Source organism: Manacus vitellinus, unplaced genomic scaffold, assembly GCF_001715985.3.
Source record: "Manacus vitellinus isolate BGI_N305 unplaced genomic scaffold, ASM171598v3 scaffold_29_pilon, whole genome shotgun sequence".
NCBI lineage: Eukaryota > Metazoa > Chordata > Aves > Passeriformes > Pipridae > Manacus > Manacus vitellinus.
In genome coordinates, this window is record NW_021940207.1 from 4294072 (window position 1) to 4321007 (window position 26936).

The 26936-nt window shown below is 43.8% G+C and overlaps 1 protein-coding gene across 1 annotated transcript in view; it reads left to right on the forward strand.

The window, feature by feature from the left end:
* Positions 1-26936, forward strand: part of LPP (LIM domain containing preferred translocation partner in lipoma) — a 311735-nt gene that overhangs the window by 115882 nt on the left and 168917 nt on the right. The window contains exon 6 of the mRNA XM_029960801.1: positions 11906-12018. Coding sequence (XP_029816661.1) covers positions 11906-12018 — 113 coding nt within the window. The remainder of the gene's footprint in view (positions 1-11905; positions 12019-26936) is intronic.

The window sequence follows — 26936 nt, forward strand, 5'->3', positions numbered from 1 at the left end:
ACAGAATCATCAAATGGTTTGGGTTGGAAGGGACCTTAAACACCATCCAGTTCCACCCCCTTTGCCAAGGACAGGGACAGCTTCCACTAGACCAGGTTGCTCAAAGCCCCATCCAACCAGGCCTTGAACACTTCCACATATGGGGAGTCCACAGCTTCTCTGAGCAATTTGTGCCAGGGCCTCACCACCCTCCTGGTAAAGAATTTTTTCCTAATACGTAATGTAGACATACTCTCAGTTTAAAGCCATTCTCCCTTGTTCTGTCACTACATGCCCTTGCCAGAAGTCCCTCCCCAGCCTTCCTGTAAGCCCCCTTCAGGTACTGGAAGAGGCTTTGAGGTCTCCCTGGAGCCTTCTCTTCTCCAGGCTGAACAACCTTAACTCTCTCAGCCTCTCTTTGTAGAAAAAGTGTTCCTGGTCCTCTAACCATCCTGTAAGAAAATTCTGCTGCCATAAGTATCTCCATGTGCACCTTTACCAGGGCAGAGAGCTTTGTCATTTTACGTTGTAAAAACACCACATTAGAAGCACCACAGCCTTCCCGTTGCTTCACTTGGGACTGGAAAAAGGCAAGAGAGTAATGACAGTCCTTAGCTCCATGGCACTGCTTAGGTCATGGGGGAGACACTTCTGTCCTTGCTGTGATTCAAGAAGAAGGTAGAGATGTTGGCTAGAAAATTCTCAGAGCTGGTAAGCAACTCCGAATGACGTAGGGTTCGTGATTCATCATAAAACCTCAGCACATCAGGCATTTCTATGCATTAAAATAATTTCCAAGCAAAGAACCTGCCTGAGGTCTCTCTGACTGTTTGCACTTGCTGGTAATGTCAAATTGGAAGTCGTTCTTCCTGCATCATTTCTATCTGATGGAGGAAAAGGCCTACTCTTTCCACTTCACTGATGGAGGGATTCTTGTTAGGTGGTGAGAGGGACCATCCAACTCTTCCGCTATGCTGCTAAGCACTCTCCCCTTCCCATTCATTGCTCCAGGCATGTGCCTGTTAAAGCATGGGGAGATGTGTATACTGCAGTGGATAACTGTTGTCTGCCACTGCAGGCATCAGCAGACCTCCAAGTATGACAGAGGCTTTTGTGATCATAGAAGATTTATCCTCTTCTCTTGCTCCCTGAGCACACACTCAAACAATATATCCATTTTAATTGTTTTCTGAGAGGTTATTAATATTGAAGTAGGGATTTAGAATGAAGATCAATCATTAATCTGAAGAGGATAGATTTGCACTTTGCTGCAGAAAAGATGGAAAAAAAAGTTAGAACAAAAGAAAATCAAGAGAGGCTCCCCACCTAGCCTGATTTAATTTTTCTTTTGCTAAAATTGTCCAAGTAACAGTTCTGAGGGAAAACCAAACCTCAGAATGAAGATTTCAGAAGTCCAGCCTAGAAACTGTAGCAATATGTTACTACAATTTGTTACCATTTTTTTCCACAACATTTTATTTTAAGAATAAAATCTCTGGCTTTTCAAACAAAACCACAATCTTAGCAGAGGATTTTAATTTTCTTCCGCATTTTTCCTTTTAACAATATCCACAAATATTTCAGTAATTTGTTTTCTGTTGGTTAAATAGAAAAGTTTTAATTCAATCTGGAAGTGATCTCACACAGGTTTCTCTACACCAAATAATTGACCCTGTTTTTATGGTGAGGGCACCCTCTCAGTTGCTCTGGGCTTCTGCCAGACCCTAATACTTTTTCTCTGGAAGGGAGACACCATATGCTGAGCAGAATTACAGCACAACTGCTGGTTTGATCAACTGCTTTCTCAGAACGGTCAGAAGCTTAAAATGTGTAAAATGTGTGCTTGGATAACTATCTCATGGCTGTTCCTGCTGAGAGTGCAAGATGAGAGCCATGTTTCCCCCAAAACAGCACGGGTTTATCCCTGCTTTTATTCTGGGGATAGGCAGTCTGCCTGGGTCAGTTTAGGGAGTGAATGCTATTTTCATCAGTGTCCTGAACGAGAATATAATTCTCCTGCTTGGGAAGTCATTTTTGTGACTCAGTTATTCACCTCTTCCTTGCCCACTTTAAGTTGCTCCTGATAGGAAATGCTCTGTGATGGGAAGTTGTTTTCCTCACTGCAGTGCTCTGGACTCTCATCAGCAAGGAGAAGAATGGGCTGGTTCTTGGTAGGGGATTTTGTGGAATATGGGAAAATAAGTGTAGTTACTTACCTAAAAAATCAGTTTAGCATGTTCTTTCCTAACCAGTTACTTTACTGAATTATGCAAATGTGTAAATGTTAAAGCATTTCTGCTCAAATTTGGCAATAACCGCACGGATAAGTGTGTATAGTAGCTTTGGCACGTTGGAAAGTGGTCATTGGTACAGAAAGCTTGTGCATCAGTGTTTTAGGGTAAAATTCATTTCAAAGAAGAGAAAACCTGCATCATTTGTTTTTCTCCTCTATGTTCTCTGTTATCAAGAAGTACAGTAAAGAGGATGTAGAGCACCTCCAGGTGGAATCTACCCAGGGAAAGATACACATATCCCTCTCTTTTTTATTTTCTTTTGATTTTAATCCCATTTTTCTTCCATGAACTAACCAGATCACATGTGACATTTTTAGTAGGTACCTGCAAAAGGAACCAAACTACCACCACTCCATATAAATATATATTTATATAAATTTATATAGAGAGGTAGAATCACAGAATTATTTAGATTGGATAAGATCTTTAAGGTCAAGTCCAACTGTTAACTGAACACTGCCAAGTCCACCACTAAATCATGTCCCTAAAATTTGGATATGGAGCATTAGCTATTTATTTTGAAAAAAAACACAAGATAGAGGTGAATTCTATGTATCCAACATTTAATTTTATCTTAAATTATCTCCAGAGATAAAGGATGTAATTTACTATTCAACTCTTACACTGGTGAATAAGAAAGCAATTATTTTGTAGCAGAAAGGAAATCTAGTTACTTTTCTGCTCCCTGGTAGCACTGATTATGTGCAATAGAAGGAAGAAAGTTAGTGCTGTTTGTATTAGTGTAAACAGTGAACTGAGATACATCTCATGGAGACACATTTTGCTTTAATCTTTCCAAGTCTGGATGTTTGTAAGCGTTACATAGGGAGGTGTGGCAAAGAGGATGGGAGGAACTAAATGACCCAGTTTGAAAGCCAGTCTTTGGGGATTGGGTTGGTCGGTTCATCTGAGCACTGCACATGCATTTCCCACTTGGTGTTTTTCCTCCAGTCTCTCAAAACAGGGAGCAGAAGACTTAGTGAAGAGAATACATTGCAGGAAGGTTGAACTCATCACTCAAGGATGGTCTGCTTATGGCCATGGTTTTTGTTGTCCCTCTTCCTTGCATGCTGGGCAAAGAGAATGGATCCAGCACTTCCAGATGTTCTGCAGCGCAGGCCACTGCTGACTGTGAGGCTTAAGCCAAGGCTGCAACACATGGGTTTCCTCTGACTGCTCAGATTGCAATTTGCCCCCAAAATGGGAAAACAGTACAAAACCAGTTATAGACAAAGATAAATGAAACATTACCTAAAACTGTTGGCTGAAGTTTCCAGAACTTGAGGAAGCCCCTTGGCAATGAAGAGCTCTGCGATGTTTATTTGCTATCTGTGCAATGTTTTATATTTCATCACCAGGCACAGAGAGGATTTGGCTGGAGATAAGATAGGTTGTATCTGAAGGACATGGTCCACATCTTCCCTGTCTGCTGCCTCAGGGGAGAAAGCTGACCAAAAAAAACAGACTCATTTTCGTTGTGCCATGCAACAACAGCCAAGGAGAATGAGGTCCTAATCCAGTGGCTTAGCTCATTTTTTTCGACTCCTTCACAACAGCCCTCTTTAGTAAATTAATGCATATGTCAACTCTTGTCAGAAGCTCTTAGCAATGAACAAATGAGTTCAACACCATAATCTAATAAACAAATAGATAACCTGTTCCAGTTTTGTTCTGAGTGAGGCAGCGTTTCCCTTGTTGAGTTGTTTCATGGACCCTTCACTCTGCAGAGGAGAAGGATGGTGTATGGGAATGCAGCCTGTTTCCCCTCCAGGACAGGGTTTGCCCTTCTGACTTAGATGCCCTGATTTCCACCTGTTTGTGTGGAAATCTCTGCATCCCTAGCAGGCTGTAATTTTTTAAAGAATCATTCAGAGATGCTTTTGTCCCCATTATTGGACCTGAGCAGCTGCAGCTGAAAGTGGGATCTCATCATACTAATTGCTGCACAAGAAAGATGAACTCTATGCTTACTTCTACAAATGAACACTGGAGAGAAGGCAAAGGAAAGATTTTCATGCTTGTGGGCAGAGGCACGGTGACATCTCCAACATCCTAAAATAAGTCTATGGCAAGGAATGGTGCGTAGAACTTTTTTGTTAATCTTATGGCTCTTCTTCCTCCTTCTATTTTAGCACAGATTTTAATTAAAGTTTTACAGTGCCATGGGCTGTTTCTTGCATTGACTCAGCTTTAGTCCTTCGCTAAGCTTTAGTGAAGGACTGATGTATTTTCCATAGAATTGAGTTCTGATACTAGCAGACCTCTCATCTTAGCAGACATCAGCGTTACAGAGAGAACTGCAGCTTGTGACGTGTTCAGATTGGGAGCAGAGCTGGTTTACTTGCATCACGTTTAGAAAACGGGTTGTTGAGGTGAACAAAATAAGTTGCCTCTGTGGCAGAGAGGTTGGTGTGGCACATTGGCTGGAGTGCTCTGCCTCACAGTCACATGGAAAAATAAGCTGAAGAATCAAAATGCAGCCTTGTATCAATGGCTTTGTACTTAGTGATGTGTATTGCAAGTGTAGGAAGTTTGGCTGCTGTGCTGGAGGAGGACAGCCCAGTGCTGGATTATACCTGCCTGCCCCTCCCTGTGACCTTTGGGGCAGGACCATCAGCCCCAGTTTGCTGGGAAGGATGGCACAGCTTGGTGTCTGCTGCCACAAGCTGAATGAAAACGCAGTCTCATCAGAAAACCCCAGTCTCATCAGAAAACCCCATTGTTTTCACAATGAGGGCCATCCACTGTGGTGAAGCAGCTGAGATTTTGCATAATTTGGGGAACTGAGCCCTTATTTCCTATGGTTGTGCTAATTACTGCCTTTGGGGTGTTTTGAGAGGGAGGTCAGTGAGCTCTGTTGTAAACCCCGGGGTAGAGGGGATTTCCCCGTAGGTGACCAGAGCTGGAGTGAAAGATCTATGTACAGGACACTAACACAGCATCTGTTTGTTCTAAATTAAGTTGCTTAGTAAAAGCTGCATCATTTGCAGTGAGCCTGGCCTGGTGTGCCAATGCCACTCCTTTTAACAGTCACAAACTTGTGGGCAATGCAAAGGGTCCAGCTTCCAGTCCCACTGAAGCACCTGGCTATGGTGGTAAAACCCAGTTACCTCTTGAGAGGGGGTAAAAAATGGCTTTTGAACTGCTGCCTCAGCTCAGACCCAAATGTCAGAGCAGCCAGTGCTGGATCTCCCCGTTGGCACTCTCCCACGCAGCTTCTCTGTCCCCATCAGTCTCATCTGCTACTCCTGAAAGCTTTAGTACCTTAGTCTGGCTCTAGTAACACTGGAAGAAATCCAGAGCAATTCCAGCAGAGCTATTTTGGATTTGTGTTTGCAGGAGAAATTGTACCTAGAGGTTTTAAGTTAATCGTACGGTCATTTTTCCTCTGTATATTTAACCACTGAAGTTAATTAACATTTCAAAGTTTCACAGGCTGCTTCTTCCATTATCTCAGCCAGCTGTGGTGAAAGGCAGGAGGGTTGTAGTCTGGCTGGAGTTGTACAGATAGGAAAATTGCTGGGAATTGTTTCCAGTGAATCCCAGGGGTTTGAGTAGTTGGATGGCAGGGTGAGGGTAGAGGTAAGGATACATAAGCTGGCATGGTAGGTACATGTTGCCTATTGACTTTCCATGTAGTAAACAAAATTACCAGATGATTGTTGGCGTGTGGTGTGGTTTGTTTTTTTTTTTTATTTGAAGAGAATATTTTAAGCAGGACTGCGATTCATAGTCCTGAACTGTAGGGGACTAATGTTCCTGTTCTCCAGCTGGGAGAAACTAATTCAACATCTTGTGTTGTAAACACTCACTCATTTTAACTGATTACACCTCCAATGTTCCTCAAATCACTAAAATTACTAATTGCTATTCCTTACACATCAGAGAGTGAATCCTGAATAATTAACCCCAAATAAAATTAGATGAATTGGCCCTTTTAATTAGAATCCCTGCTGCTGTTTGTTCTGAGCTTCCTTTTCTTACTGTTAAGAGACTTTTAGAATGATTAAAACTGTTTAAGACTTAAACAGCCAGTGACCTTTTAATACAAAATAAATCCATAAAAGCAATATTTCAGCTAGCAGGTGGTGAAGTAAATTTTCAGTGCAACTACCTGACAGACTCAGTATTCCTTTTTTAAATGCAGAGGATGAAATTAGCCAGTGTGGGGGGTTTTTTTCTGCCTCATGCTTATTAATACAGTAGCTGATTAGCACAAGTAGTTGAAATGGTAGGATTAGTGATTGGTAAGAGTGGTAATTTAAACAATTGGGTTGTTGGAGGTGCTTTATTTTAAGAATCACAGACCAGTGTTTAGGTGGATTGAGGAGCTGGTGTGTGTCATCATGCCACAGTTTCCCCTGTACTGATGTGGTGTCAATGACCTCTTGCAAGGTGGTTGTGACCAAAAAACATGATTTTAATAATGTGCTTTTCTTGCCTAGTTATTTGTGTTAAGTACAGATGTTACAGGAAAATGTTCATTTTGGGAAAACTTAGTGAGATGCGTGTTCACACCTAAGAGCCACCAGGTCACATCTAGCTGAAGTTTTCTATTAAAATCCTGTGACATCACTTTGCAGTATGAAGTTTCCCAGAGCACATAGTAGTACTGTAATATTCTGCAGGTTTTGCAATGGTTATCATGGAATACAAGTTCATGGTAGCCTCAATCAACCGTATTTTGGTCTAGCCCTCAATGAATTAGGGTTTAGGTGTAAATCTTAATTGTTTTACTGTAGATCATCAAATTGCAAGCTTTGGCTTTTTGCAGTAGAAGGTAAACACTTGACCAGGCAGTGCCTGTGTCTGCTCAGTACTTTGCCAAATAGAGTCTGTGTGGATCAGAACAGAAATACATCAGGGGGATTTGCTCCATCACTGTCCTTAGTCTGGTCTCTGAGTCGGGGCTGAGCTGTGTTTTTCAGGTGATTCAAACTGATTCTGGACCAGCTTCAGAGGCAGAAATTATCAAGATGACAATGAGAAAGGATTATTTTTGCTTGGAAGGCAAAAAATGAGAAACAACTGGGCATATAGTCCTCAGATGTCAGCCAGAGATCTGGAAAGACCAGTGTGGACCCAGTTTTGTTAGTTGATAGGTTTCAATAAGTTATTGTTTCAGAGAAAATACAGTGTTTTGCTTTTTTGTTTCTTCGTGTTTTTCTCCAAAGAGTCTCTTCTTGCTGAGCATGTGAGACCTTCTTCATATCTAGAAGTTTCAAAGCTGCAAATCTTCATGTCTAAACAACTGTGTCAGTCAAGGGAGGAGACAATCACTCTGCTGCAATTCATTTGTTGACTGGCAGATAACTTGAGGCATGAGCCTGATCCAGCAAAAGCTGAAGTGCACTTAAAAATTTAAAGGTTAGACTGTAAGTGAGAACGGTGCTTAGTGCATGAGGCAGGATGTTTTTCTCAGCTCGTACTTGGACTCAGAAGGCATCAGGCAGCCAGTGGCAAAAATGTTATGAGCCTGACAAGCTTGTACTGATGTAGATGTCTGTTAAGGCTTTGAACAATTTTTTATTTGTATACTTAAAAGTGTAATAATGAAATGCCCAAATCTCCTTGGAAAGTGTAAGAGGAAGTTTTGGGTCAGAGAAGGGTAACACCTTGCAAGTGCATCTGCAATAGCACAGATTCTATCAGAGCCAGAAGCCAGGCTAGAGCCTGGGAGGCATCACTTCTCCTTATGGCTCTGCTGTAGTTTCCCAGCATAGCCATGATGGACTCACTTAATTTCTGTCTAATTACTTGGATGCACAATATACAAGAGTTATATTGCTTAGAGTGGAATGTTACCAGGGCTGACAGTGTCATCTCTGGTGGTTGCATCGGGTGATGCCCTGGCACAGGAGCAGGCACGAGTGCTGAGAGAAGAGCTCAGAGCTGCGGTTTCACGGCATGTTGCGCCGTCGTATCTGAAATAACCGAGCTGGCTCGTGTCTCTCACTGCTCAGCCCCTTTGTAGGTTGACTCACGGTCTTCACAGCTGTTACAAAGAAGGAACAAGTAGCTGGTGCAACAAGGAGTGTTTATTTTCTCTGCTAAATGTATGGTAATGGGTAGAGATTTCTCATTGTAAGAGCTGAAGGCAGGCTGTGTCGCAGTGTGAGGAGGGGCAGGATGTGATTCCCTACCTCCAAACATACCTGCCTCAGGCTGCCTCCATGGGGAGACTTGCCATTGGAAGGCAAGTCCCTTCACCTACCTTGAAGTATAAATTGCTTTCTGGAGGTGCCTTGATGTCTCTCTGTTGACAGAACTCAGTGCAGTCACTCTTACAACTTGAAGTACATCCAAGTACTTCCAAGTACATCCAAGTGTTCAGGCTAATGCCAGGTGAAAGTCAACCAAAATACCAATCTCGGTGCTGAACAGTAATCAATATTAATGAGCCTTTTGCCCATCTTATCCCTTATTCAAAGCCAGATTAAATCAGTCAGGAGAGGGTGAGTGCTCAGGGTGGGATGTGTCCTCCACCAGCCCATGGTTAACTGGTAACCCAGAGCCCCATTCCCCTGTGGCTGCTGCTGCATCCATGCAGACCAGGGAACGGTCCCTTCTCCAGATAGCTGCCCACATAGCTGTCTGATGCTGAAGGTGGTCAGCAGTGGGTGGCAGTGATATGCTCCCTCTGAACATGGACTTTCCTACCTCCTCACATGCCTTGCCCAGCTCTAAGCAAGTGAAATCTGTCTGGCTTGCAAAGCTTTGTGGTTGAGGAAGATCCCCAAGGAGCATTTCAGGGACACCCTGCTTAAAGGGAGTGTGAGCTCCTTTTTTACTCCCTAAAATGAAGACCTGTTTCTTCCACATGTCATCTAGAATCATACGCTGCTCAGGACACAGATTTTAGTCTTTGCTTCCCTCTGTGCCGGAGGGAGACTTCCAGCAATGCCAATAATAATAATACAGTAACAGCTTTCCCTTCTGCATCCGAGGGAATACTCTCCCGTGAGTGCAGTGGGAACAGCGTCGGGTCCTGTGGCTGTGTGTGGGAAAGAGGAAAGCACAGTGGCAGAATAAATAACTAAAGCTGTGAAGGAGAAAAGCCCATCTGTTCGCAGAGGACCAGGAAAAGGCCAAACATCTGCAAGGTCCCCCCAGTTCATCAGGCGTCTGCTCTCTGCTTCCCAATCTAAAAACCTTCCCATTTGTGGGGAGAGTGGAGCCAGCAGCTTATCTAACATGGGACATAGTCAGAAGAGCTGGTCTGGGATGCAGTAAAGCCAGCTGTCTCCTACTGCAAAGAAGAGTGTTTTCTTCCAAGCTCCAGGAAAGGACTCTTCTCTTTTTCTGTCCTTTTCCCAAGGACAGAAAAATCTTGCCATTGTGTTTTTTCTTCCAGGAGGAATGGATCTTGCGAAGGGGCAAAATGGTATTTGGTTTGTGTTTGTTTTAACAGTCATTGTTTTCCCCTTCTGTTATAGCAATTGTTATTTTTCCCTTCTGTTTATGCACAAAACCTGCCCTTTTCCCTCTCTCATCCCCTCCAACACATTCTCTACCTTGATTTTTCTTAGATGTTTTGAAGGGTTGTAATAAAGCAAGAGTGTCTGACTAATGTGCTGTGCAGGGAGATCAGTCTTTGGCATCAGAGCCAGGACTAACTGGAGAAACATCATCTGAAGCATATTTTTTGGGAAGTATGTGTCCCCTGGAGTTGAATTTGTTTGCAAAATCGCGTTGGCTGGTTGGAGGGTCATTTTCAGAGCAAAGGAGAAAAGTTTACTTAGCACTCAAACATCCCAGCATTTTTTAGAACTAAACACTTAGATATTAATTTCAAAATCTTTCTACTTTTCTTTTTACTCTTTATTGTATTTCGCATGATTTGAAATAAAAGATTGGATTAATTACAGGGCATAGACAAAGATACTGCAGATGTAATTGGACATAATTTTTAAAAAAATCAATCCTGAACTCTATAATAGACATGAGCCAGTAGGTTTCATGGGATTTTATGTATTGGAGCAACATGGTTGTCTTAAATTAGTTTTCAGTGTGTTGTTTTCAAACTGTCTTTGAGCATCTGTATTTAGGATGATACTTTCCTAGGGATTCACAGGGGGTTTTTTTGAGTCCCATTCATGCTCATTTTGGGGAAAATGGGAAGAAATTACTTTCCTGGGAAATAACATCCCTGAAAGTCCTAGGGGGAGTTTGTGTCTTTCATAGAGTGATTTGAAATAGAACAGAAAAACTTTCCAGGGCTGCAGACCCATCTGTTTCCCATGGCAGATTGCATGGAGGTGCTGTGCTGGTGGTGCTGCTCAGCTGGTGCCCATGACTGGGGTGGACTGAGCCCAGGGCTTTGAACCTGGGCACAGGTGGCCCAGACTGCAGGTCACAGGGGTTTGGCTCAGCACCTCTCTGACCTGAGCCTGCTCCATGGTATTTAGGGATGGTGCTCAGGGTCTCTAGCCGGGAGGCTGCATGGAGGTAGGGAGGGTCAAGCAGGGAGCTCATATTTCCTTCCAAAAGGGTTAAAATCCTCCAAAAGCAACAGTTCCTATAGATGTGAAATATCACACTTTTGTTAATCTGAAACTTCCATGCCAGGTGCTGCACATAGGAGAGCCAACTGCAAACAGCTCTACTTTGCAGCATCAAGCTTCATAAGGAGAAATAAAAACATACCAAAGTGGTCCAAATTGCAGGCAGCTGCTTTCCCAGGAGACAAATCCAGTATTAATGGCAAACGCTCTTTTTGCACCCTTAGGAGGTGCTTTGAGAGCCTGGTAGTGTGGTGTGCTCTTTTCCTGTTTTCTTTCTCTTTTGTGCTCCCATGTCGCATGAAGTTCTCAAGGATAACTTCTCTCTGCTCCCATCTCCCATTTCTTCTAAGCTGGATGGCTTCACAGCCAGTATTCTGCTTTGTCATCCCATTGGCACTTTTAGAAGTTTAAGATGAGCAAATGGAAGCCCCCTTGTAAAAATCCTCCCAAGTTAAAAGAGGTGCATGCTTCTGTGCTTGCAACTGGCCCGTCATGTGGCTGTTGTCACTGAGAAGACCCTGTGATCTTCCCAGAAGTTCTTTACATGAAGCTATGAAGTCCCAATAGGAAGAGGGAGCTGCGAAGTGTGGCTGCCTGCCAGCAGCAGGGATGCAGGAGATGGGCAGGTCTAGATTTTGGGTTCCTGCTCCAGCCCTCTGTGTGTCCTCTGCAGCAGGGAATCCCTGCTTTTAGGTAGCACCTGATGCTGTCTTTATAGGGATCAAGAAGAGCTGGCATAGTTTAGCACACAATGGGAGTGAATTGGATGATATCCATTGCAAGGTTAGACATGGGATGTTCATAGTTGCAAATTTTGTAGTTGCCTATGGCAGATTTGAAATGCAGCTTTGATCTGTGGAACCACTTGTTGGTGCCTTCAGGCTTTGTAGCATGTCACCTTTTGCTGTGGAGTCTGAGCAATCTGCCAGTGTTAATGAGCTGTCATAGCCATCTCCTGAAGCAGGGGTGGAGGGTGCAGCTGAAGATTTAATGGTTAAACAATGTGTTTTGTCCTGTGTCATGAAATCAATTGGCAGAGCTTGGAGTAGAGCAGGGTTCGTCCTGATCATCCATGTCATGATATGGGGAAATGCTGGTGAGCCTAAATTCTCCCATTCTCTCTCCTAGGGGACTTTCTTCCTCCCCCACCACCTCCTGTGGATGACCTCGGGAATATCACATCATCACAAGGTGCCTTTCCTCCCCCACCCCCTCTGGATGATGTTACTTACAATGTGCAGGTAAGAAGACAAGAATTTTATCTTTCGTGCACAACTGACACAAAAATTGTGGAAATGAATGAATGCTAATAAAATGAGGTGGCAGAGTTCTGTGGTTAAAAATCATGTGTCAGGAATAACCAAGTCAACTTTAGCAAGCTGTGTTTCTCAAGCAGGGAATATTTCCATTCAAAACTTGCTGGGCTATTAAAGGATTTTTCCCATCCGGCTTGAATTAGAAGACTAATTGCTTTGTGTCCTTGTGATGGTGGATGGGAGCGAAGCCTTCCCAGAATGAATTGTTTTCTGGAATGGCCATCTCCTTCCATGGACTGTGGAGAGACTTCAGGGCAGTAATCTGATCCTAAAAGTGCTTTGTTTCGGTGCCTAAAATTAAGTGAAGAAAATAAGCCCTGGCCCAGGCTTCAGTGATGTCACTGAGACCCTTTTCACCCCCTCTTTGCTGGATTGGATCTTCTAGATTTGCCATCTGGATGAAAATGCAACTTCTAAGATGCATCAGGTGATGATGGCATGTCCAAAGTGGGTGTGGACATACCCTGAACACCTTTGAAAGGTATGAGCACTTTTTTGCAGACATTGCAAGCTTGCCTGGCGTGCCAGCTACTGTTGTGTTTGCTCAGGCACATTCTGGAGAGATGCATTCAGACTGCAGGGACAGGCAGTCGAGGTGATCAAGGAGTAACAAACTGATCTTGCCAGGGGGGACTAGAAGAGTTTGGCTTGTTAGCTGAGCAAAAGGAAGGCTGAGGAAGGGGTATGGTTGGAAATTTGAAATACATTTGGGGATTAAGCTCTATGTGAGCTTAATCAGCTCTATGTGAGTGTTGGTGCAGAAACAGGAGAGACTGAGCTTGCCAGGAGTACCTTCATGCTGGTGTTTAGAAATTTTATAAGCACTGAGGCTCCAAAGGTCTGGAAGAGCCTTCTGTGAGGAGCAGTGAGAACAAAGAGAGCATGGTGTAGGTTTGAGGCTGGTGAGAGTTGTGTAAGCACATACCGACAGCCATGTGGCTGCCCTTGATGGCCCTGGAAGATTGTGGCTGTCCTGTGTCTCTCGGTGGGTTTGAACCTGAGAATAGGCCAGCAGGCAGACATGAAACAGGATTCAAGAGACCTGACTTAGTTCTTGACCCTCTCACAAACTCTTGAGTCAATTAATCTACTTTGTGCCTCAGTAAAAAGAAAACATTTCCCTCCCTCATGGGCTTGCTGTGATCTCTTGCCCATGGCAAGATGTTCAGATGGTATCACAAAGCCTCAGCCTGTTCCTGCAGTGGGTTCGGTGTTGGAAGCAGCCTTTGAGCAGGAAGGGGTTACTGTGAATTGTGTTCTCCCTTGCCAGGAAAGGCTGCAGCCGTCAGGGACATTCGCCAAGTGCAGAGCATGGCTTTTCCCAGCCTTGGGGGAATGAAGTAATTCCCCAGCAAGTGTTGTTCTGTCTTTTATCTCTCTGAGAAGAGTGGACCCCGTGGGAGCCGAGGAGCTTCCAGAGCACCCTGGGAAGACGTGGAACAGCAGGCTCCTGGCGAAGGCAGGGCACTGCCTGCATGGCTGCCTGCACAGGAGCCTGAGTAGTGGAAAGGGGTCGAGATGCCTCACGTAATTCCTCAGGGTCAGGCTTCCCTCTTGCCACGTTGCCCAAGGAGGAGCTGGTGTCTTCAGCTCCACATGCCTCCCTTCTGCCATAGGTCCAAAAGTGTGTCTGAGCCGCTCGGGGCTGTCACGGGCACGTGCCCCTTGGTAGAACCACCCGACAGGACGGCTCTTCCTGCTGAGCTCATGGAATTGCTCTTTATCACATCTCTCTCTCTGGCTTTGGGAAACTGAGGCTGGAGCTGCGTTCTATGTTGGGCTTTGGCAGGAGCGTGGTTAGAGCAAGATTCCTTTGCATGGTATCTTGTTAGGAGGAAGGTGAGCCTATGAGTTGTACCTGAGCACTCCTGCCTGTCACCACCCCAGGTGTACTCTTATGCAGCAAAAATGGCTCCCTGCCTTTAATCTGTCCTCTCTTGTCACCTATTCCCCTTTCTTTTCCCTTCCATCCTCTGTAGATCAGGAGCGGACAAAAGTCAGGGCTAAAGTCAGGAGCCAGCAGGGTTTTGTGTTGCAAGATCAGCTCCTTATCTTTCAAGAACAGCTAAAGCTGTGCTGAAGCAAGATGTAAAGCCCAAGAGAGGAGGAAAAGGGCAGCTGGTGATGGAGAAAGCTGTTCAGTGCCTTTGTGAACACAGTAATTTTCACAACTCTGGACAGACATTCTTGTGCTAAAGGAGCAGAACGAGTGGTGACTGTGTTCCTTCTACTGTGAATCCTTTCTTAGCTCTCAGGAAATGGTTACCTGAAATCAGGGATCTCATGAGCATGTGTTGTGTCGGGCTCCAACAGGCTGATTTTGCTCTCCAATGCCAGACCATTTCATTTCCATGCCTCAGTTTCCCCATTGCTGAATGTAAGTGCTGGAGCAGCAGACCCTCTTCCTGAGCATTGACCAGGCCTGAAACTGCTGTCTGGGGCACTTTGGCCCCTGTGGACCCGGTGAGAACCCTCCAGATCTACTCCAGAGTTTGAAATTTATCTGTTCCAGCAAATCAGCCATTTTATCTCAGAAGTTTCTCTCTGAATGGCACAGTGCCGATGACAGCTTATGAAATAAGGGTAAAGCTTTTTATACTAAGTGTTAAGTTGATGAGGACAGCAGAATATGCGTTTAGTTTATTATCATTTCGTGTGTTACTGTTAGCAGACGGCTAAAAGCTGCACAGATTATTGCAGTTTAAGTTGTAGCTTAAGAGCAGCAGTTAAAATAATAATGCCCAGTTTTCATAGCCTTGTTTATCTCTTGATCTCTATTTGGGCAGTGGAACTGGCCACTTAGGATCAGATCCAAAAAGGTACTTTAGTATCTCACTTATGCTCTGATGGAAATCAGAGGAGGGCTGGGTCATGAAATACCTTTGTGATAGATCTGGCATTTTCTTGTAATTTCTGTTTTTCCATCTAGATCCTTCATATTCAGATTCACAGCAGTGCTGGGGAGGAAAGGGGAAAGAAATTTGAACTCTTTTCTTATTAGCTGGAATTCTTTTTGAAAAAAAAATAGAAAGAAAAGGAAATATTTATTTTAAACAGTGTGTGTTTGGGATGGGGAAGAGTTGTGTTGGGAAGTTCCCCTTCAGCTGCAGTCAGCCAGCGAAGGCAAGGACTTGTTCCCAGAATGGTGGTGAGGGCGCGGCGATGGTGTGTTTGACAAATAAGGACATGAGCAAAGAGCCTTTTGCCACGTTGGCCTGGGCTCAGTTTAAAAGAGAAAGAAAAAAAATTCTGGACGGGAAGAAAAATGAAATCACTGTTTGTCGAAGGGAAATAGATAGATCTGGGAGGGAGGGAGGCAGATTTTTATTATGTTTTTGCCTTCTAGTTTTAAAACAGGCATTCTGCCCAGACTAGGGAAAGAAAAAGTGAAAAACTTGCATGAGCCACCTCTCGAGTGCCCTGTTTGCTCACAGAGAGGACCCTTGCTCATGGCACTGGCAATTTCTTTCTTCTTTGCCAGGCAGGGTTACTTAGGGATGAGGACTGTGTGCAGTGGGGTGGGAAGCCAGTCCCTGTCCTGTGCCCCATCCTCATGAAGGCTGTCTCAGGGGTCATGGGTGCTGCAGGGGTTTCAGGTCTTCACTGGCTTTGATTGAAATGACCAGTTCTTAAAGGAGAGGTTCAGAGCACAACATTTCATGTTGGGGCAGGACCTGAGTGGCACAGAGCAGATATGACCCTCAGTTGCCAACTTGCCAAGGGCCACCTTGGGAAAACATCCATTTAAAAATTGCTACTAATTACCTGCATCCACTAATGGGTCTGATTTTCATTTGATATCTGAGATGCTGCTGCAACACAGGATGGAGAGCATTGTGTTCAGAGAGGAGATTGCTTCTTTCCCAGCAACCCCTGGCTGTTATCAGTGTGTTTTTTATTGACAGGCCACAAAACACTTCACAAAAGAAATACCAGTCTCTTCCTGATAAGGAAGGTAGAGCAGGGAAAGTACTTTGCCTAGGTCACCAAGCTGACCAGTAGCAGGCTAAAAATAGGACCAAGATCTCCTGCATCCCAGAGCAATTCTATCTGCTACATCCCACTGCCTCACTACTGTAAGAACTGCAAATTAATGAGTAAGCACCATCAGTGGCTGAACAAAGGAAGAATTTGGTCTGTATCAAAAGGGATGTGAAGAAATGTTTTTAGGTTGGGGGTTGAAATGTAGAAATAATCAGACTTTGAGCAGTTGCATGAAGTGCAATATAAAATAGTTTAATATTCCAGGTCGTGTTATAACCACCTATGCTTGGAGGGGCTGCAGGGCTGCAGCTACACGGTTAGGGAACTATTCCCACGTTCAGACCTACTGAACTCACTGATCCCATCATCCTGTTGTGTGATATGCAGAAAATCAGCCGAAGGGCTCAGATTCCTGATGCCAAGGAATTTTGGAAAGAGAAAATCTGAAACGCGGTCTGAAGGCGTGTGCGCCTTCCTTCGCGAGGCTGTTCAGAGGAGACCTGTGCTCGCGCCTGGGAGAAGGTGGGAATGTGTTGATAGATGCGGGAAGCGAGAGCCTCATCCTTGTTATGGAGGAGGCTGCCAGGTGTTTCGCTCCCCGCGAGCAGCGGCGGCGGCGCTGCCTCTGTGGGCTGTGACTCACCGGCTGAAGAAACAGCCGGAACAGAGGAATTTTTTTTTTAATTATTATTTTTTTAAGATTTATTTCTTCATTTTGGGCACACATGTTGACAAATAGCTGGGGAGGAAGGAGCATGAAATTTGCCAGTGTGGGGGGGTGCTGCCTTAAAAAGAACATCTCCTGTTTGGAGGCTGGGTTCTGCCCGTGGGTGCTAGGCTTGCTTAAATCACCTGCCTTTTAATGTTTGGAGAAGCTGAAAAGGCCAAAGAGAGCAGAACATGTGTTCAGCCTCCCTCTAGTGCTAGATTTTGTTAATCATCAGAATTATTGGCCTGGATGTAGGTGCTTGCTGGCGAGGAACACGGGTAACACAGGGCAGCTCTCGCTGCTGGCCGGACTGCCTGACTCTGGGCAGGCAGCAGTAGCTCCCAGCAACTCTGTAAATAAAGCCACAGTCTGTGTCTATTGCTTGCCATTTGAGATCCAGCTTTTGTGGATTTCTGGGACTCCTAACCTGATTTATTAAAATCCATGTGATAAGCGTCTGCCTTTTATCTAAGTTGAAGCTGTGTCCAACAGTATAAATAGATTACCTGGTAATGGTAACCCTCTTACTCAAACTTTGGCTTTGCAGGAATGCTTTTCATCTGTCTCCGTCCTTCTGCCTTCCTCATGTGTTTGGGAAACTGGAATGTGCTGTGCTGTAAATTAGACTTAAACAAATAACATGTATGCTCTCTGTATGTTTAAATGCTCACTGGGTCTCTACATGTCAATATGTGTTTGCTCTATAATAGGGGTTTCTACACTCTAAGGTGAGAAAAATCAGTACTATAACATCTGTATGTGTTGATGAATATCAGGATGCATGAGAGATAAAATGCATGTTTTTCTCACGTGTGTATTTATCTACCCTATATGTACAAGAAGTGCATCATGAGTGAGGGTATAGAGCAGACCTCCACATTACTGGGAACAAGCATGCACATTTTTTATGTTACTTTTTTGCCCTTTTTTGTGGGTAGCATGACCAGGATCACAAGAGAGAAGGAATACTGAGCACTTCTTTCAGGCGGCTCTTGATGCAACCCATCTTATACGCATGTTTGTTTTACAATGCCAAACCACATTCTATTTTAAATCTTTAATGAACCTCTGTTCCCATCTATGTAACTTTCCAGTCCTTGCTCTCTTCAGGATAGACAAAGATGCTTATTATAAACCACAATTTTTACTGAAAGGATAAACTGGAAAAGTTTTAATTGTATGGCGTAAGCGTGCCATTCATCTCCCTGTCTGGCTATTAATATCTTGGCAATGTTATAATGCAAGACAGCCTTTAACAGCTGAACCTCTCGGCAAGGACTACAAAGTAAGCAAGGATCCAAACAGTTAACTGTGCTCATTATTTTCATCATGCTTATTACTGTGTTATTTAATGTATTTGTTATTGTTTAGTATAGTAATCCAGCACACAGGATGTGCTGGGACCTGCACTGGGCACACTTGTGCTTTCTTTGGGAGGAGGGCTGGGAGATGCTTTCAGAGACGGAACAGGGCAGCTTTTCATAATCGGGCATACGGCATGATGAAGTGAGGGAACAGAAGAAAGCAAAAGCCTAATACAGATCACGTGTAAATAAGGGTGTAGGACCTTCTAAAAAACCATGAGAGGAAACAGAAAGGTCAGAAATGTTGCTGATTATAATGATCAGAGATGATCAAAGTAAATCCCTCCCAGGTTAAGACATAGCACATGTGCTGGCTTGGGTCTGAGCAGAAGGCTGTGGTCCCCTGTTGCTGTGCCTGATGTTAAAAGCTCTGGTGGGCATATCCTTGATCCTGTGGGCACATCTTTGTGGGCCACTGTCACACTGCCAGTGCTGGAGTCAACCACAACTGGCATCTGCAGAAAGGTAATCTGTAACCTGGATTATCCACCCGTGGATAATAGAGACATGAATGTAGAAAGTAATAGGGGAGGCATGGAGAGCATGCAAAAGAAGCAGGCAGTTTTATCGTTTCAGAGGTAGTATCAGCCAGTGACAGACAAAAAGCCAGCAAATACATCATTGTATTCAAGGTAAAATTATTTAAGCAAAGGGAAAATAAAAAGATAATGAAGATGTGGGAATTCTCCCATCAAAGCAGATGAGCTGTGTGATGGAAGAGAGCGAGATAACATGACTGATGCAAAAGAAATTTCCATTCTTCTCATTTCTGAGTGCTATTCAAATCTTCTGTTGGATTAGTAGGTTCTAGGAAAAATCTCTTGGGTTGCTACTGTCTCAAATCCTGGGGAGCCTGTGTTACATTGGGGAACTGGAATGCAGCAATAAGCAAGGCTAAAACAAACAGACTGTCAGAAGCAAAAAGGAATGCTAAAAATTGCAGAGAGAAATTATGTCTTTTCTATGACAGCCTTTTCTGTGAAACTCATTGGGGTTGGAAGATGTGGTTTAGAAAGTCGAAGTCTTTCCATGCAGCTTGGGCATGGTGGTAGTCTGGAACGTGACAGAGCAGACAGTCTGATTTTCACCTTGGTTTTGGTGCTTAAAGTACTATGATCCTGTACAGTATAGAAAAGATTTTTGGTCAAACAAGAGAAAAGGAAATAGAGCCATATTGATTGAAGAATCCAGTTGTTGCTAAATTTGGGTTTACAGCTCTGGAGTTTTTCAAAGAGTAAGGCAAACTTCATGCTATTTTTGATGGAAATTCTATGTGGTAGTAATGAGATGTGGATATGGAGAAGTTATGAGAGCATCTAATTTCCAAGAATGGAAGGGGCTGAAATGCAGGTTCCTGTCTCTGTTTTTCAGTTTCCATCATTGGGAAAACCAGCTTCAGCTGCCATGAAGAGTAGTTTAGTTTGCCTCTGTGAAGAGTGTGCAGCACATAGGCTGAGCAAGCTGAAAGGTGGTAGAAATATCAGTGAGAAATGTAGCCAGAACTGAAGGAATTTGTTCCAGACATGGTTTTAAGTGTCTTCTGCCATTAAGGTCAATCTTTGAAGGACCATTCTCCACAACTGTATTTTTCAGTTGGATTTGCTGATGAAAATGCATGATGTTGATTAGCTTTAACACACAAAAAACAGGTAAGAAAAAGCATCTGGAAAACATCATATGATCTTTTTAGTATTGATTGTAGTGGTGTGAGAAGTAAAATATAAATGTTTGGGAAAGCTGTAGCAACTCCAAGTACTTCTGAAGTCAGCAAGTGACAGAAGTGCTGTAAAAACTCCTTTCATTCAACAGTCCTGAGCTACAGCTCCTTCCCTCTCCATCTCCTCATCTCCGTGTCTCTCTTTTGCCATGGAAACAGTCTCATGTCTTGTCACATTCCAGGTCTAGCCTTCCTCTTCAGCTCTGTTACTCCACGCACTCCTGAGTCGCTCTCCCCTTCCTCCCCCTGTCTGGCTCTGCAAATTCCTCCAGTTCTGCCCTGCAGAACCCCTCTCTGTGTGTTCCCAAAAGATGCCACTGCTGAGATCTGTGCAGACAACCAGGTGTCCCATGGGTGGTGGTAGGGCTGCCATCAGGGAGCAGCGTGGGGTCAGTTCTGAGATCAGGTGAGCCTCTTAAAGACACTTAGGTAAGGAATACACTTTCTTTGCAGAAGTAAATCCTGTTTGGCTTCTAATGTGTACTGGAGGCACTACCTTTTCTGATGCATGAATTCTTATTGAAAGACAGCATCTTACATTCTTTTATCTGCATATGGACAGTATCAAATTAAAGTTTGGAGTTCATCTGGGAGGGATCTGCACACTGAGGATTCTCGCAACAGGGGTTTGCAGCCGTCTTTGGGCAGCACAGTTTATTTGTTGTTCAGCTTTCTGTGTAATTCAGGTCTGTTTTCTTCAGCTGAGGTTCTCACTTAGGAGATGTGTAGAATGTAAGATGTCTAAACGAGGAGATTGTTGTTGAAAAGGAAAGAAAACCCCATGGTCAGCCATCCAAATCCAATACCAGACACATCTGGCATCCTGGAAGGGAATGTAGAAATGGACCTAATGGTTTGGGAAATGAGATTGCAAATTTCTTGAAGGCAAGAACCTTCCTCAGTGAATCAGAGCTGTGGGGTTTGCCCAGCTGACGCTTGCCTGCCCCATGGACTGCAGCCATTGACCACTCCAAAAACATGTAGGCTGAGGCAGGGTCCAGATTTTCCTCTTCTCAGCTTTGAGACATATAGTAGAATTTTAACATGACTCATTTCCGCAGAAGCCGAACCCAAACCATTGACTTTCATGTAGTTTTATGTATCCATTTTGCTGACATTTTGCCAGGTTCACTGGGAATCCTTGCAAACATTTTGGCACTCACCCCTTCCTATTACAACAAAACAAGCAAACAAACTCAGAAGTATGTTATTATATGTTTAATTTCTGGACCTGGTGCTTACTCAGGCTGTGAAAATTGACTGGCCAATTTTAATTTTACTTTTTTTTTCTCAGTGGTGATTTCCTAGTAACTACACAGCCCATGCTCAGGAATGCTTTCTCAAATTCAGAGAAACTTGGCTGTGTGCTTAAACTTCATTAAAGTTGATAGAACTTAAGCACACGTGTAAAATTAAGCATATGCTTGTGTTTTATACAGCCTTTTTGCAGGTGACACAAGCAGCTGCATATGAGTTTCCAATATGTGATTAAATTCCAAAAGGAGTTTTTAAAAACAGTTTTAGTCAACCTTAATTTTCTGAAATTGGTAGCTTTAACAAAACCTATCCTTTTTGATTAAAATTGCCTGAGACATGTGCCTTTTAAAAAGCTCTTTATTTAACTGTCACAATATTCAGTCTTGTGTAGGATAGAGTTTGTTCATGTAAATTTAATTCCCAGTTACAGTGGTGCAAACACAAAGTGATGTCAATAGATCTTTATGGATGTGGCAGAGCTGTTTCTTTCTCACCTCTGTCGGTGTGGGGGCCAGGCAGAGTCATTAAATTGTCAGCTGTGCCCTTCTGCAAGCGCAGATCATAAAGCTTTGCCCGGTCACCCAGGGAGACCAAAGGCATCCAGCCTTGATCCACAGACATCAAGAGGTGGAGAAATCTTGGAAGTTTGTTTTAACATTTAATTATGTGCAGTATTACACATAAATGAATATCTCTGTTATTTCTAAATGGAATTTCTCCAGCTTTGACTTCCCAACCTATGTATGTTTTTCTGGTTTGCTTGGTTGGACAGCCTCCTGGTATCTGGCATTTTCATTCTGTGAAACGGTTTAGATATTGCTGTCAAGCTACTCAATCTCCTTCATAGGTGAAACCAAGTGAGTTCTCTACGTGTCTCCTTTTCAGCTGTTTCTGCTTTTCTGGGGCGTCTCTCAAGTTCTTACAATGCTGCCTCCCATACTGGACACAATATGTCAGCGCCAGACTCACCACAAGTGTTGAAAGGAGTAAAATCACCTTCAGCTCTGTGCTTTCCCTGCTCCTGGATGGTTTGGCACCAGGCAGGAGACAGTGTTTGGTGTGGTTTTCCCCTATGGGATGTAAATCCAGAGTGGGGAGGCTGGGTTTGACAGATTGCCTTGTGCATAGGCATGTGTAATTCATGGCTTGTCAGATACATCCCATGCTGTTGGAGGCATCCTCCTCTTACTTCTTTTCTTATGCCAGAAAAGGAAAGATGATCACAACTTGGCCAGGATGTGGAGATGAACACCATTGACATCACCATTGGATCTTCTATAAATGTAACATTCATGTTGTATGACTCAGTGGGAAGGTCTTCCATTATTGCACTGGACACTTAATGAGCTATTTGTTTTCTACATTGATTAAACTTCGCAACTGTATTGGGGTAATTGGTTACTCTTTGGTTATGGTTCCCCTTGGAGGCAGATGATGAAATATCTGCTATGTTCTCCTATTTCTCAGTTTTTCTGTAAGCAGCAATACTCTGCAGGGAACATCAGCTCTGCTTGATGGCTAATTAAACATTAATTTGTGACGATATTGGAGCAGATTTTAAGTTGGTGGGAGAGTGGGCAAAGAAAGGGGAAACTTTTAACAGTCACCATAATTGTCAATAATGAGTCCTAATGTAATTGCATTAATTAAAAGAAAAGGGATATATTCCCTGCTGCTGTGAAGTTAGTTAAGTCAGTGAAAGTCATGCTGGGTCAAAAGGATTTCATGGCCAGCTGTTCTTGCCCTGTGAATAAAGAGGTAGCACTGTCCTGCCGAAAGCATAAAGAAAAAAATAATATATCCCACTTCATATTGTATATTCCACTGATGAACAGGAACGTTTCACTAATTCAATTTAATTCCCAAGGACGAGTGATTGTAACTCCACCCAGAGAATATTAAATTGCCTTAATGGAAAAATAAACTGGTTTTATTCTCCCCCTTCTCTCCCCATCTTCCCCATTCAGTTTTCAAATAACTTTATGTGCCTCCTTAGTTTATTAATATACTTCTCATCTTGCTGCTGATTTTGCATCTGGTAGCACTTAACACAGACAAGACTCCCAAAGCTTTTGATCAGACATGTTAAGTAAACTCTCAGGACTGTCGGGTCTGCTGCTCTGGCAGATGTCGGCTCATGGGACTCCTCCTCTCTCTTCATCCCCTGACTGTTCCTTATCAAATCCATCCTGTTGCTTTCATGTGCTGAGGATTACAGTGCCTCTTCCCCACATACTAGCTGGCCCACAGTACGAAGATCTTCTAATTGACTGAACAGCGTTTGCCATTTTTCTCTTTTCCAGTGTAGAGGCTCAGAGAAGCACTGCAGTTTCAAAAACCCCATTTAGCTAACCTTGGCATTTCCAGGACTTCTTTCCATGGGCAAAACTCAGTGGTTAGAAGCTCTTTACTTCTGTCACATAATTGCCTTCTGTTGTCCTCGGGAGTGGCAATGGGATAGGAAGTGTTGCAAATCTCCTCGTGGTGGTCTGTTGTCCATGTCCCACCACAGCCAGCAGAGTTGTCTGCTGCTGGCCTTCTACCCAGTGCTTCAGCAGAGAGTGTCCCAGGCCAGTGAGCCTGTTGGCTAAGCTTCTGTGATGCAGTTCCATCCTTTATTTGCTTCTGCTTATTCTGCTTAATCTCCAAGGCCAAATCCTCTTGAAAAGTCTGGACAAACCATGGGTGTTTGTGGCAAAATATTCCCTCCAGTGTTAGGGTTAGGAGCTGCTGGCAGGGTAGTTACTCCTGGGCTCTGCTGCGCATTCACACTGTGCGTGCTGCCCCCAAGCAGAGCCGAGATGCTGGTTTCTGGACTGGGGCCCTGCTCAAGTTAAGCAGAGGGCAATGGCTTATTAAACAGTGATGAAGATCACCACTGACCCACAAGCTGATGCTTGGCATGGCAGCATCTCAGATGCAGCTTTCTGGTCATGTGAAATTTTGGCCATCCTGCAGTGAACTTGCAGGTGGAACTTGGATGTCTTGGACAGGGGTTTGTTGTCTTCTGGTGTGTTTTGTTGGGGATAGGATGGCAAATAGAGAGAATTAAGTGTCCTTTAAGGAGCTGGCTTGGCCCAGTGGATTAATGTCTTTATCTTGGTAGCCTGAAGGGAGCTTGGTTGTATCTCCAGTTGCAGCACCTTTCTCCCACCCCTCTACCTGCTTTCTCTTCCCAGGGCTGGTATCCAGTTGACAGTAAGCTTCTTGGGACAAGGATGTTTCCTAGGTATTGTATGTGAGCAGTGCCTGTCACACTAATCTCTAGGGAAATATAAATCTTTATTGTCATACAGATTCATAACTGCAACAGTCTTTGCTGTCTTTCATCTATGTGTCCCAGGAGGCTGCATGCAGTTGACTGTGATTTCTGTTGTTTTTGCTACAAGGAAGGAAGAAGTGGGTTTACAGGTGTTGGTCCAAACCCTGGCACTAAGGTGATGGTCAGTTATTTACCTGCAGAGACTGGAATGTGCCCATCAGCAGAGGTGACTGGCAGTTGTCGGTGGGCAGATAGAAAACACAAGCAGAGGGTCTATGTGAATGTCTGTAGAGCCAAATCAGATCACTGGTGGCCAGAGAAAAATGCAGAAGGGGACACACAGAACATTTTTTATTTATTATGTATCTTGGTGGAGTTTTCTTCCACGTGTTGCTCCTGCTGCTTTTGAAATCCATGTAAACTCATAGCAACCACAGCATCTTGCAGCAGAAGTAGATCCACAGCTTAGTGGTATGTTGTGTGACAAAACACCTACCCCCCTTTCTTTGTTTTAAAACTGATGCTTTCTAATTTCATGCTTTCTTCTGTTATCTGCTTTTTCTGTATGTTTTAAAATATTTTTGTTATTTACCCTTCTCATAAGCTTTCTACACCAGTGAGTTCTTAAATCAGTTGTTAAGGTTTTGCAAGGTGTCTCCTAGCAATGCTTAGCAAATAACTTTTCATGATCTGCTTGTTCATTTGCCCCAACTGAAAGCCCATGCAGTTCTTTACAGTACCTTGTTGCTTCAGAAATTAGTTCCATCTGGATACCCAGTGCTATCTGCGTTTTCCATGAGTGGAAAAATGGAATGTGGGACTGTGGCTATGCCAAACCCATGCCATAGGTCTGGCTGAGCTGTGCTTGGACCTGAGGAGTGCAGCTCCCTTTACCCCACCCTGTCTCCTGCATTTTGCAGTGACACAGCTGCTGGTGTGAACTTTGCCAGGGGAAGATATTTGACACATTTATTGGCCCTTTTTGGGACAGTAAACGTAGGCAGTAAATGTAGTGGATGATTACCCCCACTCCACTTAAGCTCTGTTCCAGGTAGGCCCACCTGCCTCCTTACAGTGAGATCTTCAGAAGTGGCTGGAGTTGTAGAAATGTTGCTAGATTAAATGACAGCAGCATCTGAGACACCAAATGGTGCCTTTGAACAGCCCTCTTTAAACTTTTGAAGTGTTTTCCTTTGGTCCTGCTAATATCCAGCAACACAAACCAGGTAAAACTATTCTGTGGCTGAAAAAAAGAAAAGCAGGGGAAAAAATAAATCAAAACCTGACTTCCCTTTGGCTTTTATCCTTGATGTCATCAAAAGACTAAAAAGGATATTTCAGGCCTGGCTTTAGCCTGATGGAACAGCAGGGAAGTTCTTTTCTATTAGATCCTTGATACAATCACATCTGGTGAAATCACTGCGGTCACATCTGCTGAAATCTTCCATCATTTCAGATTTGTTTCAAAAGACTCAATCTTTCTGTTTTTAAAGGGCATGACTTCTTTTACAGCCCCTCCTTGGTGCGTGGAATGGAGATTAGGCATCAATCAAGCATCTCAGACCTCCTTTGCCCTGAATGCTGCAGTCAGCTCTTGTCTCCATGTGCATGTGTGGGGGTACAGCCTTTTGGAACTCTTTTAATTTACATTAGGGAATTTGGAAGAAAATGTTTGCACTTGTCTATAGGCTCAGGGGAGAATAGACAATGCAACTCTTCAGGGTGCTTCGTTTTCCTGATAGATGCCCTTCAGGATGCATCTTTTTGCCACTGCAATGTCTTTTTGGGCTTTAGATGGCTTTTGTGACCTTGGAAAGAAGAATGAGAGAGAGCTGAAGTAGCAGGGGTGTGTGTCTGAAAAGAACCTTGCCTCCGGCAGTGAAATTGTCGAAGAAAGAGCAAAGAAAGAGAGAAAAAAAGGAAAAATTAAACACAACCTCCATCCTGAAGTATATCAAGACTGAATCACTTTCTTTCTTCTTCCTAGTTAACATTTCTCCCAATCTCTTCTTGTAAGTGTGGTGAATACCATCAAAATCAAACACTTCTCTCTCCCTTACCTGCCCCTAGCTAAAATAGGAAATTAAAGAGCCCCAATCTTCTTGCTCAGTCTGTGACTCTGTCTAAGCCCAGTGCCCAAGGCCATGGAGCATGAGGGGAGGCTCACTTCTTGTTTGGAGTCTGTTCTGTTTGCTCTTTCCACCACCTCAGTGCCTACCCCAGGATTCAGACAGCCTGCAGAGCGTGACAGGCGCCTGCGGTGGGTGCAGCGTGGTGGAAGCAGACAGTGGTCACTGAGTCTATCAGCTGTGGCTCACTGGCTTTTACTGGAGGAAAGGACAATGAAGTCTTTCAGGGCAAAAGTCCATATGTATTACACCTGCTCACAATCTCTGATTTTTCTAAATTCCACTTGATCCCCTCACTAGTTTAGTCCTTCCTTTGATCCAGAAGGCTTTTCTGCTCCCTGCTTTTCCCCATTCTTGGATGTGTAAGTGCAAACAGTGTTGACGTGTTGCAGCTCAACGAGAGCTCCCAAGCACCTTGGGC